At 40.3% G+C, this 14,035-nt stretch overlaps 1 protein-coding gene across 9 annotated transcripts in view; it reads left to right on the top strand.

Moving 5' to 3' along the window:
• LOC122869224 (A-kinase anchor protein 13) overlaps positions 1–14,035 on the top strand; it is a 106,861-nt gene that overhangs the window by 68,939 nt on the left and 23,887 nt on the right. For all 9 annotated transcript variants that reach the window (XM_044182031.1, XM_044182370.1, XM_044182458.1 and 6 more), the window contains 10 exons: positions 1–40; positions 3,830–3,872; positions 4,126–4,237; positions 7,065–7,224; positions 9,124–9,191; positions 9,295–9,361; positions 11,506–11,656; positions 11,918–12,030; positions 12,475–12,621; positions 13,365–13,621. The exon at positions 1–40 is cut by the window's left edge and continues 63 nt beyond it. In XM_044182031.1, coding sequence (XP_044037966.1) covers positions 1–40; positions 3,830–3,872; positions 4,126–4,237; positions 7,065–7,224; positions 9,124–9,191; positions 9,295–9,361; positions 11,506–11,656; positions 11,918–12,030; positions 12,475–12,621; positions 13,365–13,621 — 1,158 coding nt within the window. The remainder of the gene's footprint in view (positions 41–3,829; positions 3,873–4,125; positions 4,238–7,064; positions 7,225–9,123; positions 9,192–9,294; positions 9,362–11,505; positions 11,657–11,917; positions 12,031–12,474; positions 12,622–13,364; positions 13,622–14,035) is intronic.

The following is a 14,035-nucleotide window of genomic DNA, read 5'->3' on the forward strand; positions in this document are numbered from 1 at the left end:
TCTGTATCCATGCTCGCCATCAGCCAGAGAGACATTGATGGTGAGTGACAAGTTGCGAGGCTGCTTTTCTGTTTTACCTTCAGTGATCACATTACAGTTACATAACATCGAGCCTCTCTGACTTCTTTATCAATAAATTTCCTCTCTATTATCCTGCTTTGAAGTCATAATTTATCAAAATTACAAGTAGAGCATACTACGGTAAAAAAGTCAATACAGTGGTTAATATCTAACACTTCAAATTTACTTTTAAGTTTAGTTCACATGCTCCTATTTCTAAGCTCAGAAGGCCCAGTGTGCAGAAGGAGCACAGTCATTTTAGGGCATAATGAGAATTGTAATTTTATAGGAAAAGTAATGCAAAATATAGATTTCATTATATTTTCCTAGAATCAATCCCAACAATGATGGAGAAAAAGCTAGATATGTAGATGGAAAGGTGAGGTGAGGAAGTTAAAATGCTAGATAAATACAGTAGAAAGTAGTTAAATACAGAGGTACCTATTTTCTCAGTTTTTTTTAAAGGCCCTACACACACACACGGTCCACCTACACAGGTGTTTTCACTTATTTGCATAATTAGGCCTCTGTGTGGGCGTGTACAGAGTGTGCTTCATTGACATCTATCTGACCCTCTGATTAATTTTGTTGCATCTGTTAGGGTGGGAGAGGTTACACCTTTATCATTCTAATTGATTCATTAAAAGGGATTCTAATCTAATACACGTCTTTTTGTCAAATTCAGAAAATATCTCGTCACAGTCTGCTAGCTGTCCATTCAGTGTGTGCGCTGAAAAAAACTCAGCTGTTTGCACACTGCCCTGGCTCTGTAAATGGGAAATAAACAAAGCGGCTCAGACCAAGCCACACAACACTATTCTAGCCATTTCAGCCATGATTTGTGTGTCAGGTAATGTTCAATGACTTCCCCGCGAACATTCAGCTTACTTTCTAGTTTGCCAAGATATGCTGCTGTTGTGATGTTAGCTATAGTAGCAGGAGAGTTGTGAGTATCGCTGTCTGGAGCTGGTTTGCTGGCTCTGGGAAACCGTCTTATCCTAGATCTGCATGTTAGCTTTGCAGCAGCAACTGTAGGGACAGTTTGCTAATCCATAACCTAGCTAACGTTAGTTACATTACTTGCTGTGTCGTTGTTCGCTCTATATCATGGTATTTGTCATGGTGTTGGATTTCTCCAGAATCACATACCCCACCTTTAAGTTTGGTGACCTCACATAATTCCAGCATAGCTCTGCCCAACTTCAACCTGAGCAGAGCTCAATTTGGTCAGAATAAGTGGAAACACCTGTGTGAGTGTGCAGGGCCTTTAAAAGATTTCTTGATTTCTTCACCAGTTAATTTGTCAGGTATTAAAGTTTCTCTTTATCATGACATTTCTATCCCCCTTCCTCACTGTTGTTATAAAGTTACTTAATTTAATAAGTGATCAGTTCCTGCTGTGCTTTTTTCCTTCGTGCCCCCCCAGCGTTGGGATGCCTGAGACGTAAGAGGAGAATTTCCTTCTCTTTCAACCTTTCCCCCATGCTCACCAAATCTAAGTCTCAGTTAATTCATGGGGACTCTTCATCTAGCGATGATGAGGATAACTTGAGTAAGTAATGTACTGTAAACTTAGCTGCAGTAGAAAATAGCTGATATCAGAATCAGAACAGTAGCAATTCCTGTTAGATTCCTGGAGTCAGGTGCCATTACTATTCATTATGTGAATATGAAAGTAAAGATGGCTCATCTTGCTGACAAGAGTCCAGTTCACATGGTAATAAGCAGTGCAGTTGTGTTTTGATCAAGGAACAGTTGTGATCTTATACACATTCAAATGTTAACAAACTAGTAGTTCGCTACGTACCCAGAGTTTTTGTACCCATGTGTCCACCTGTAACCCGAAGTACAGTAAGATCTTCATGCCTCCTCTCTCGAGGTGTCAAAAATCTTTCTGGAATCACTCAGACTCTACATATAATAGTTGTAGACAACGCCGGCTGAAAGAAAATGGTTACACTGAAAAACTACATTATGATATTGCATAACAAAATACACATAATGGATTATATTGAATATCCTACATAATTTATGTGTACACATGCAGGTGCTCTCTGTATTATTTATGCTTTTGCAGTAACAGAAAGATATGCGCTTAAGCCTGAACACAACTAGATGCTGAAAGGCAATGAAGGCCAAACGTTCAGCTGCAGCAAACTTGTCATAAGGAAATCACTAATTACTGCTGATATTAAGCTGCTTGGAGCAATTTTGCAATTAGAATGAGCTTGTAGCGAAATTATTGGTGTAGAAAACCACCTTTCACCTAGGCAGCAGGCTTTGTGTTAATAATTCCTGTTGATGACATTAAATAAGACCTTCGCTTCTCCTATCTCCTACCCAGCCTAATATTTAGCTGATCTTTACTTAGATTAGTCTTTGTTTTGTCTCTTTGCAAAAATGAAACACAATCACCAGAGAAACTGGAAAAATAATAACCATAAACACTGCAGGTGAACTGTTGAAGCCTTGTCTTCCTTCCAGATAAATGTGAGCCTGTCACCTTTAGTCAAAGACACTGAGCCTTCATTTTTTATATTGAATTGATATTTCCATTAGTGTTCTCTGTCACCTTGAACTTGAACTTTGCCCTCATTATCCTGTTTTGGGTTTAACTTTCTCATGCAGAGCAGGCAAGCAGTGCTTTTCGTATTTGCATGTACATCAGACTATTGGGTAGAAATTATTGTTTAGAAGGAAGCATAATTGATCCGCTAGAAAAGATACATGCATATTTTCCACTGATACCAAATAAGTAGAGACTCTGTGGTGATTATTTGGCAAAGACTGCAGTGTTTGATTTATATTATGTGCAGTCAGATCGAAAATACAACTAGGTTGAAGATTACTTGAAAAATAACAATAATTTGGCAGTCACTGGACTGGGGAAATCCAAATTTGAATAATAGAGAAGCCTGGGTGGAGCTTGGGTAGAACAAGCTAGCTACAACCATCATGGCTTTGTGTGAATAGCCAAGACACAGAATAAATGAAATGTGATTAGGTATTGAGACCATAATGTCTTGTGGGAAAAATCTGGCGTTGTATTTTGAGATTTCCTATTTCATGAAGTTGGATGTCTATGCAGCCAGATATTTTCTGGAGCCAGTATCTAGCAGCCATTAATGGCACTGGATCTAAAGGCAGTACTTCAGCTTCAGCTTTTGGCCTCAGTGCTGGCCGCCCTCATCAGTGCCAGAGTCATTTTGTTTTTGGCTTCTGCACAGCTTCCATGAGAGTAGCTAAATGTTAAATACCGTGTCTACACAGCAGCATGTTAGCAGAACAACAGCAACAGCAGCCTCAGTGCTCCATGTGTCTACACAGGATGTGTTCAGGCGCAGTATTGAGTGTAGGTCACCTGCGTTTTGGCGGCACTCAGAGCCCAATACACAGTCACTGTAGTCAAGTGCTTAAAACGAAAGAAAATAGACTTGAAGTGCAAAAATAAGCTCCGGGTTATGTTTATGCACATGTAGTGCGAGTAAACGCGAGCCATAACGCACCCTGTGTAGACAGCTGGATTGAAAAAATAGAAGCATATCTGTTCTGTCAGACACTTGTGAGACACACGACTGAAACGCCTCCTGTGTAGACACACTGGTAGGTCAGTGAGGTCATTCACGTACTGTATATTCAGGGAAAGCAGGGTGACCTGGTGGTTAGTGTGTCAACCCCTGCCTTAAATACAGGGGAAATGAGAATTTCCACCTAAGATGGCAAATACAGTGGGAAAAAAAAAAAAGACTCCTCTCTCGTTTCTTTCCAGGTATGAGGTCGTTTTCCAGCGCCTCTGGGTCACTAGCATACAGGTCAGTCCAACTCTGCACATACACATTACCAGAAAATAGTTTTTTTAGGTTTTTACTGCAGCTGAGACCTTTATAGTTCTATAAAGAAACTGTGTCGAGAGGTTCTTGTAAGCAGTCAAATGGTTCTCCACGGAACCTTTATAGTGCTGTAACGGACGGCATTTTCAGAATGTCTGAACAGGTAAGCCTTGTGATTGCAGCTGTTTGAGGATAAAATTAAATGTGATTATGTGTGTGTATGTGTGTGTACCAGCATATCAGAGGAGGAGCCTGGCCCTCTGCGGAGCGACACTGAGGGAAAGAGTGTGACGAAAGTCAGCCGGACCTTCAGCTACCTCAAGAACAAGATGTACAAAAAGACCAGGGTGAGGGAACGTTGAGTTTTAAATTATCCTTAATAAAACTGTGGCACGGCTTTAAAGGTATATTTACTATACTTCACTATATACTATTTACTATACTGTTTCTCAGAGCAGGGCCTTCATGTGTGCAGTGTATTTGGTCAAAATTCAGCCTCCTTTCATAGACTTCTCCTTAAACATTTATTTCTTCAAGCAAGGATGACTGACACCAGGCTGCTGTTCAGCCTCACACTGCTCCACAGTCACACTGGGAACTGCCCCGTGCGTCTTCTTCTATGGGCCTCTAAACAGCTCGGAGCTGTTCGAACAGTTGGGGGTTATGTGTCTAGCTTTAGGGCAAGTCAGTGTTTCTTGTAACTTCCCTCATTCAGATTTCCCCAGTAGGTTTGGTTTTGAGCCTGCGACATTTTCTTGTCACAGACGTAAATCTCTGGTGTAAGATCTGGTCAAAGTCATCTTTTTTTCTTACACAGAGCCATGTCAGGTAATTTACCTGCCAAAAGTATTTTTCCATTGAGAATATAGTAGTCATTTCTTATTACATTGAGAGTGATGACAATGCTGATTATATTTATCAGGTAAAATAATTTTCGTGAAAGAAAAATATTTTTGTCACGGGTACCTCACTACGTGATTTAGAAGTCATAGTATTTTTATTTAGATTTTAAAATTACACTGATAAAGAGTCCTATTTGGGAATAAAATGAGCTATGTATAGTTACTTAAAACTTAAACTTGTGTTTACTGTCTTTAATTGTGCAGCCCTTGCAAAGAGACTCAGGGGTGAACAGGAAGTAAAACAGGAAGACAGAGTTCGCTGTGGTTTTATAATCTCTTTGCTAACCTCAGTGATCGCTTTGCTTTTAAAGTGACAGGATTCTGAAGGAGCTCACCATGGCCTGCGGCTGGTTGCTCCCTGTCAAAGGTCATCATGGTTGATCATGGTTTTGCAGGCAGACTCAAGACATAAGCATATATATATATATATATATATATATATATATATATATATATATATATATATATATATATATATATATATATGTGTGTGTGTGTGGGTGTGTGTATGCATATATATATATGTATGTATGTATGTATGTATATATATATATGTATATATATATATATATATATGTAATATAACAAAAGAGTTTCTCTACAATATCCAAAGTCTGCATGTTCTGGAAGAGGATCTAGTTTGTGACATAGCGTCTGTACCAGACTGAAGGGTCATTGCCAGTAATAGCACCTCCTGTTACGAGCCAGTCACTTCCTCATTGCAGCTTTCAGTGCTGGTTGTAGCTTCAGCCGCTCAGCCACAGCCAGGGATGTTATACAGGAGATTCGCAGGGAGCCATTGCTTCTCACTGAAATGGAAAGCTTGGCTGGAGGTAGGCTAACAGTGCTCTGGTTTCCCAGTCAAATTGTAGTGAAAGAGACTGTCACAATATCACAAGTGACCGGTGCGCTCCTCTGGGCTGATGTGTTTTTCCAGTGTCATTGCCTGTTACAGTATGTCTCACTAGAACGTCTTTTTGTTTAAATCTCTGGTTTAGATGTCACAAGTGATCACTTCTCTTGTAAATGCTTGTAGCCAAAAGAAATGTGCTGATAATCGTCTTTGCTTCCTGTGTTTTTCCAATAAGTTGAACTGTTAACAGGCATCATATCTAAAAATGATTCTTAGAAAGCTTACTGTGGTGAAGAATACTTAGTTAGGTCTCTAGTTCATAGAGATTTGTCAATTTGTTTCACCTTTTGTTAGACAGTTGTTGTTGCAGGAAGTGAGAATGAATGCTAAGTGTTGTAATGGCTATAAAACATGCAGGCTTGCTGTGGTCCAGTCAGCCTTATGGTATCTTGAAGCTACTGAAGCTACTGAACAAAATGAGCTCTAGTATGTCAGAGCTTTGTGGTCCCCTCAAACCAAGAGGCCCAGGGCCGGCCATTAAAACGAGCTGGTAACTCCATTTTCCCATTTCCTCTGGGTTTGGGTGGAGGCTCTGTGATGTAAATCCAAGAGAATAAGAGCTCTGTTCTTCTGCGCATCACTTTATGGGATCGTGATTCAGCTCAGCATACAGAGATGATCAACAGCTGAGAATGATCTCGTCCATTAATGTAGAGGCAACAGAAAGACCGCCCTGTTATGGAAAGGTCAGAGATTTGATTCTCAGACAGCGTGTCTCCATCAGAAGTCATGCATCCTGCAGAAGTGTGTTTCAGCACACCAAAGTCCTCCCGGCTTATTCAGTCAATTCAAAATGACACAATATGTAATATGAAAATGTATTGTTCTTTGATAGAAGTGGTCACTATAATTGTTATTATATATCTGTATAACAGTTGTTATGAACTGCTTAGCATCATCACCAGCATTGTTAACATCTTCCAGTAATCCTGTAAAAGTATACCACATTATCAGAGCTTTATAAAGAAAATGCCATTGTCTTTAAATGAAGCAAAACAGCAAAGACTCCCTGAAACAAAGATGCACTACATTTAAAATGTTCTCTTAATGAGACAATTTGTTGTTAGCATAAATAATGCATCACTTATTATGCAAAGCTTCCTGCTGTGTAGTACATCAGAGTAATAATGTTGCTCTGCTGGATTCAGTTTGGAATTTAACATAAGCAACAGGCCAAATGCTGAGACATTTTGTCAATGTCTGGTATGTTAGTCTACTTTACAACTAACTAAGCACAATTGTATTTCTTTCTAAACATCTGATTGGCTGGTATGAAAGTAATTATTGAACTCAAAGTTACCCTCCTCTCCTGGTATGGTTGGTTTTGTGTTCTTAACTATGGAAATTCCTCCTGTGCAGGAAAAGGAGCGAGATAAAAGGGAGAAAGAGAAGGAGGGCAAGGAGAAGGACAAGAAGGTGGTTAATGGTCATATATTCACACCAGTCAGCTCGGGCCACGCAGCCCAGTGCTCCCAGTGCAATAAGGCTTTCAACAGCAAGGAGGCTTTCCATTGCACACGTAAGTACCTCTGTCTGTTCATTTCTTCTTCTTTTTTTCATTGTTCTTTCATTCCAGTTTGTGTTTTTTCATTGTTGTGACTGGTCAGGACTCATTTTGCTTTAAGTCTAATTAAAGCCCATTAAGTGTTATGATCCATTATTAAAATTCTTCATTTCTAATTTGAAAACCCGGCTAAGCGCTCTGCACTGCTGGGAAAACACAACATTGAATATACTGTAAGGAGAAAAAAGAAGCTGTAGCCATTACTTTTGGACCATATAATGTATAGATATATCCACATATGTAATTAAAGAGTTTGTCAACTGATCATAACAGAAAATAAAGGCTTGCTTACTGTTTACTCGCTGATGTAAACATCAAGCATCACAAAACATTAATGATTTATATAAATGTAGTATAGCGTGTGTGTTGTAATGTCAAAAAAGAGGTTCAGCCAAGCAGAATCACCCATACTTTGCTGAACCAGCTTCATGATTTGTTTGAAGTAGTTAAACTCTCTAAAGGGCTACTTTTAATGAAACCCATTATTACCCTTTCAATACAGACAACAAAACAGTTTTTGCATGGTCTTCCACTGAAGTAGCAGCAGCCCTAAAGAGGATGTAGTTTATTGCACAAGCCTTTGGCGCAACCCCAAAAAAAGCCCAAAAAGGAGAAACCAGCTCTGCGAAGATCCTCTCAATGGTCACAGTCTGCCTCAAATACTTCAGACTGGCAAAAACAGCTCTTGTTGTGTTCAGTTGGCCTGGTTCGTATTGTTGGAGCCACAGACGGTTCCGAGGGTGTTTTGGGGAGGTTAGTATTTCGCAGATGTCTGGCTGGTGTCCATTCAACAGACAAATACAGTGATCCTTTGTCTGAGATTAGCTGGAATTAGTTGGACGTCCACAAAAAGCAGTAAAATACCCTATAAAACCATTTAAGAGGAGAAAAACACTGCAGGAATTTAAGCTGGTTTTACTGTGCAGGTCATAATTAGATATATCACATAATCTACTAGGCGGATACTTTTATCCAAATCTTTCTGACAGTAACACAAGTGTATACACAAGGTGATAAGCGGAAGTGAAAATGGAACCCTTAACTCTGAAAGTGTTGATGCCTTTCTATACTTGTAAGGTATAGAAAGTATATCACCCTGACTGAGCGCATCAGTGTGTTGATGTAATCCTACGAGCGAATGATATATGCATGTTAGCATGGCTGACAAGGTCTGATTGTGGGCTTGTGGGTTTCACCAGTGCAACATGTCTGTTTAAAACACTTGCCTATTGGAAACATTCCTCTATGAAGGTTGGTAGCAACATGGTGGAGCCTTGTTGTGAAGCTAGATTTTGACACAACCAGAGATGGTTGTTCCTCTCGCTGGCATTTCCTGATCGACTGCTTCCATTGTTTGTCAGTTTTTTTTTTGTTTTGTTTTTACACGTATGAACAATAGGCATGACAGATTTCTGCTTCAGAGTCACCTCTTACAAAATGATTTGACAGTATGAAATTGAAAGTATGGTACAGGGTTAAAGTCGTTCATTAACTCAACGGGATCAGATTACAGAGCAGATCATATTTTAGCAATCTTGAGTGATGACCCTTGTTCCAAAATGGTGATTTGTTTACATAATTGATATTTTCCCATGCAATTCAGTGTTTATGTGTGTGTCATTCCTCGGCCTGTCTCTCTTTTTTTCTCCTTCGTCCATGAGCAGTATTACCCCTCGATTGCATCACATGCTCTGCTCCAGTCTGGCTTTCATTAGTGGGCTGCTGGTGGAGTTTCCTGGCCAGCTATGAAAACCAGTCAGAATTTCTAGCCCCACCTTTCCACACACCCTCAACACCCCCACCACCTTCACCACCATGCTCATAGTATTCACTGAGTGTTGCTTTTCTTTCCAGACTGTAATGCTTCCGTCCACAAGGGCTGCAGGGACAGCCTGCCTGTTTGTGTCAAGGTGAAGATGAAGGTAAAAGTTCCCTCAGAGTAACTCCATCACTATTCTGTTTTCCCGCAGCCAATATTGATTTGAACTCTTCATTCATGCTTTTATCCTCTGCTTCTCTGGCTAGTTGCCCAAACAGCAGTTTGCAGTACCAGATTCAAGCTCGTTTTCTACAGTCACGATGAGGAACAAATGTGAGTGTCAAACCAAACTCAGATTTTGAACAAATCTTCATTACCAGTTTTCATCTGCAGATTTGATGCTAAAGCACATTGAAGCTGTTTTAACACTTACTGTTGGAGTTTTCCTTGTTTTAGCAATTATTTGGACCAAAGGTAGCTTAACCAAACAAAGTTTCTGTACTTCATTTCTACTTTTTGTACACTCACAACAGGTTTTAGGGCTGTTTTTAAGATCAAGGGAGTCAATCAAAATTAGGGTTCCTCACTTTGAGAGGAAATACAAAGGGTAAAGTGCTACTAGCTCTTGTGCTATGATTCGAAGTGAGCAGGAAAGCTATCTGTGCAGAAGTCCTCGAGAAACATTTCTTGTACTGGGTAACAACACCAGTATCTCTAGGTTTAGTCATTTTTTATGTTTTTAGATCAGTTGTTTAGACTAAATAAATTCTCAAGTCTCTTAGACATGTCAAACTTTTGAAAACCCACTGGATAATTTCAAAACTATTTTGCCATGAAGCAAGTTTTTTTTTATAAATGAAAATAAAAATAAAATGTATGTATTGTTAAAATGAGAGGAATATGAGATTAAAAAGAAAGAGACTACAGAACATATTGTGGAGCAAAAATAACCCCAGCTAGTATAAAGGGGTTTGTCAAGGACCCTCTTAGGATCTCAAGTTGTGATAGCAGTTGCCGTTTGTGGATGAAACATCCAAGATCCACAAGTACAGAATGTCTCGGGCAATGAGGAACAGAGGAAGAGGTGCTGGAGGAGGGACCATCATGGGAGGACAAACCCCTACATGGGATGTACCACTGGAACATAACTGAAGTGGCTGATATCAAGAAATCCTACCAATGGCTAGAGCGGGCCGGACTGAAGGACAGCACAGAGGCGCTCATCATGGCTGCACAGGAGCAGGCCCTGAGCACCAGAGCAATAGAGGCCCAGATCTACCAACCCAGACAAGACCCAAAGTGTAGGCTGTGCAAAGAGGCCCCTGAGACAATCCAGCACATAACTGCAGGGTGTAAGATGCTGGCAGGGAAAACATACATGGAGCGCCATAACCAAGTGGCTGGCATAGTGTACAGGAACATCTGCATGGAGTATGGACTGGAAACCCCGAGGTCAAAGTGGGAAACACCTCCAAAGAAACACCTCATAGAGAATGACCGAGCCAAGATCCTGTGGGTCTTCCAGATACAGACTGACAGAATGGTAATGGCGAACCAGCCAGACATCGTGGTGGTGGACAAACAGCAGAGGAAAGCCGTTGTGGTTGATTTGGCAATACCAAGTGATGGCAACATCAGGAAAAAGGAACATGAGAAACTAGAGAAATACCAAGGGTTCAGAGAAGAGCTGGAGAAGGCCTGGAAGGTGAAGGCGACAGTGGTGCCCGTAGTCATCGGAGCACTTGGGGTAGTGACTCCCAAACTGGAGGAGTGGCTACAGCAGATCCCTGGAAGAACACCAGACATCTCGGTCCAGAAAAGTGCAGTACTAGAAACAGCAAAGATACTGCGCAGAACCCTCAAGCTCCCAGGCCTCTGGTAGAGGACCCGAGCTCGAAGGATGAGACCACCCGCGGAGGGTGAAGGACGAAGTTTTTTTATATATATATACCTTTATTAATCAGGTATTCTCATTGAGATCAAGATCTCTTTTGCAAGAGAGACCTGAGTACAGCAGAGAGAACAAAAAACTTAGCCAGACAAACAAAGGGACAAATACAAACAACAAACATAACCATACAAACAAAAGCGCATACAACATCAGAGACAATGATAGACATCGCTAAATATATTTGAAGTTAAAAGTTTAAAATCGGCTAGTGGGATGAGACCTTCAAGTTTTAAGATCAGCTGTAAGTCGTTCAATTTCGAAGGTGCAATGTAGTGGAAGGCAGTCTTCTCAATTTCAGTATTTGCCTGAGGGGTAACTAGAGTTCAACAGTCCTGAGATCTGCTCTGGTGAGAAGTGGTTTTAAATTTGAGAGTGATATACTGAAGCAGCTTCTGCAGGAGACCTTTATAAATAAAAATGATAGGATGTAGTTCTCTTCTTGTTGCTAGTGAGGACCAGCCTACTTTATAGTACACAGTGATGAGTACAATATTTCTCTCCTGTAATATATCTGTCTCTGGTCCAGCTGGTGGGACAAGGGAGCGCCCCTGGTCGGCCATCTTGTCCCCCGAAGACCATTCTTCCCTGATGATCTCATCATCACGGAGACCTACCAGCATCATGACGTTCCATGGCAACAACCTCTCCAAGAGTCTCTCCATAAGCAACATTGCTGGGTGAGCTTGTGTGTGTGTGTGTGTGTGTGTCTGTGTGTGTGTATGTGTTTGTGAGTGTATGTGTATGCAGTGACATGAGGACACTCAGATAATCACATTTCTATTTGAATTCATTTTGTGATTTGCCTTTTTTGATTTGTGAACTTTTTATTTAAACATTGCAGTGTACCATGTGTGTTTAAACACCTTAATAGGTGTTTGTGGTTGTAAGTGGTTGTGAATTCATAAATTGTTTATTATTATTATTGTCACTCCATTCAGTCCGGTGTTTGACGAGATGCCCATTAAAGGCCTGCGGTATCTCTCCCAGTCTACTGACTCCCTCAACAGAACCAACCAGGTCACAGAGTCCATGGAATCCCTCACTGATGAAGGTCAATACACACACGCACACACCATTGATCTGAGTACTCAAGACAGCTGCCGATCAGCTGGGATCTGAGACTCTAAGCCTCTGGTTGGAAAACCAAGTGAATATTTAACAGAGTTTTAACAAAATCTGATAATAATAAAGAGTCTTAGTATTACGTTCTCATTACAGTAATATTGTACTTTTCAAAACTTTTTAATTCATTCAAATGTCAATGAATTAAATAATCAGAACACAAAACTGCATTTTCAGTGTGAGTAAATAATTCAGGAAAATAAAATTTAGTTGATATAGCAAATTTTCACAGAGCTTGATTTAAATGACTTGTTTTGTGAAGTAACTTTGCTTACAAGCTTCTGTCAAAAAATAATTTAAACAGCAACTAGAGCAATGTAAATAAATATTGTAAAATATAATTGAGCAAGTGCAAGCTGTCTTGTTGGTGCAGGGACGGAGATGATGGACGGGCAGCTGATGGGGGAGTTTGAAGCAGAGGCTAAGGAGCTGGAAGCTGACTCTTGGAGCTTAGGTGTGGAGCAGCAGTACCTGCAGCAGCTGGACAAAGAGCTGGTGAAGAGACAGGACGTCATCTATGGTACATTTGATTAACCAAAATGTCATTTTAAATTGGATCTTAAGTTAATGGAAAATTTAAGGAAAATGTTTAGGAAGTTAAAAAAGTGCAGTTGTTCAGTGTTTTTCCAGTTTAGTCTCATCTAGGACTCTATTTTTTAATTTTTTAATCAACAAGAGAGAAAATTACTCGAAACAACTGGTCAAAATAGACTATATATGGTTTTAGGTAACTTAAAGCAGAATAAAAATTTGAGAACTTGATCAATGCCTTTTGGCCAGAGTTCTACAGTATAAAAGAAAAATTGGGTCTCCATGTTGTTCATTCCAAGTGTGTTGTAATTTGTTTTTTTGGTAGACCCACTTTCCCTCAGCATGCCTTGATGACTTTCACTTTCACAGTTTGTTTCAGTTGCATCTCTAAGTCTCAGTGGTCTATTGAGGCTACATATTTACATAATTGAAATTAGCATTAAGATACATGCTGTTTGTTTTGAAAGTCCTTGAGATGTCTCTAGCTTTTGATTAGAATATACTTGTGGCAAGCTGTAACGAAAGAGTTTCCCCTCGGGGATCAATAAAGTATTTCTGATTCTGATTCTGAAATATATTTGATTGAAATTATTCTTAAAAGTGACATACAAATTCATGTCATGAATTCTATGAAACTCTTTCTAGACCTCTGAGACCTCATAGATCTGTGGTGTATAAACTGCTGCTTTTGTCATTCTTTGACTAAGTATCACTTCCTTGTATGTCCTTCAGAGCTGATGCAGACAGAGATGCATCACATCCGGACGTTGCGCATCATGTCAGAAGTCTATAGTAAAGGCCTGCAGAAGGAGGCGCAGCTGGAGCTGCAGACGGTGGAGAAGCTGTTCCCCGTTCTAGATGAACTCTTGGAGCTCCACACGCAACACATACTCCGCCTCCTGGAGAGGAAGAGGGAGAGCCAGCTGGAGGGGGAGAGCTTTGAGGGAGGCTTCATCATCAACAGGATAGGAGACATCCTGATCAGCCAGGTTAGAGGAGGGAGGGGCTGGTGTGATGAGGATGCAGGTCCTGAAATTGTAATACCACACGATGAACTACATTTTTTTCTCTTTGGAGGCAGTTTTGCCTGTGTTGGTAATGTAGGCATGCAAATATTCACTATTTTATATGAAAAAAGCATTTAAAACAAAATGTGTGCTTTAGAAACACATTCCATGAACTAGTCCATGTCAGTCTATTGGTAGGTTGGTTCACCACTTTGGTCCAGACTGAAATATCTCAACAACTACTGGATGGATTAGCATGAAATTTTGTACGCACATTCATTGTCCACAGAGGATGAATCCTACTGACTTTGGCGATCCCCTGACTCTTCCTCCGGTCAACATTTCTGTTTGTCCAATACTTTGGATTATGACCAAATACCTGCAAAACTGAGGCCA

This window comes from Siniperca chuatsi, linkage group LG1 (assembly GCF_020085105.1).
Source record: "Siniperca chuatsi isolate FFG_IHB_CAS linkage group LG1, ASM2008510v1, whole genome shotgun sequence".
Classification (NCBI taxonomy): Eukaryota; Metazoa; Chordata; class Actinopteri; order Centrarchiformes; family Sinipercidae; genus Siniperca; species Siniperca chuatsi.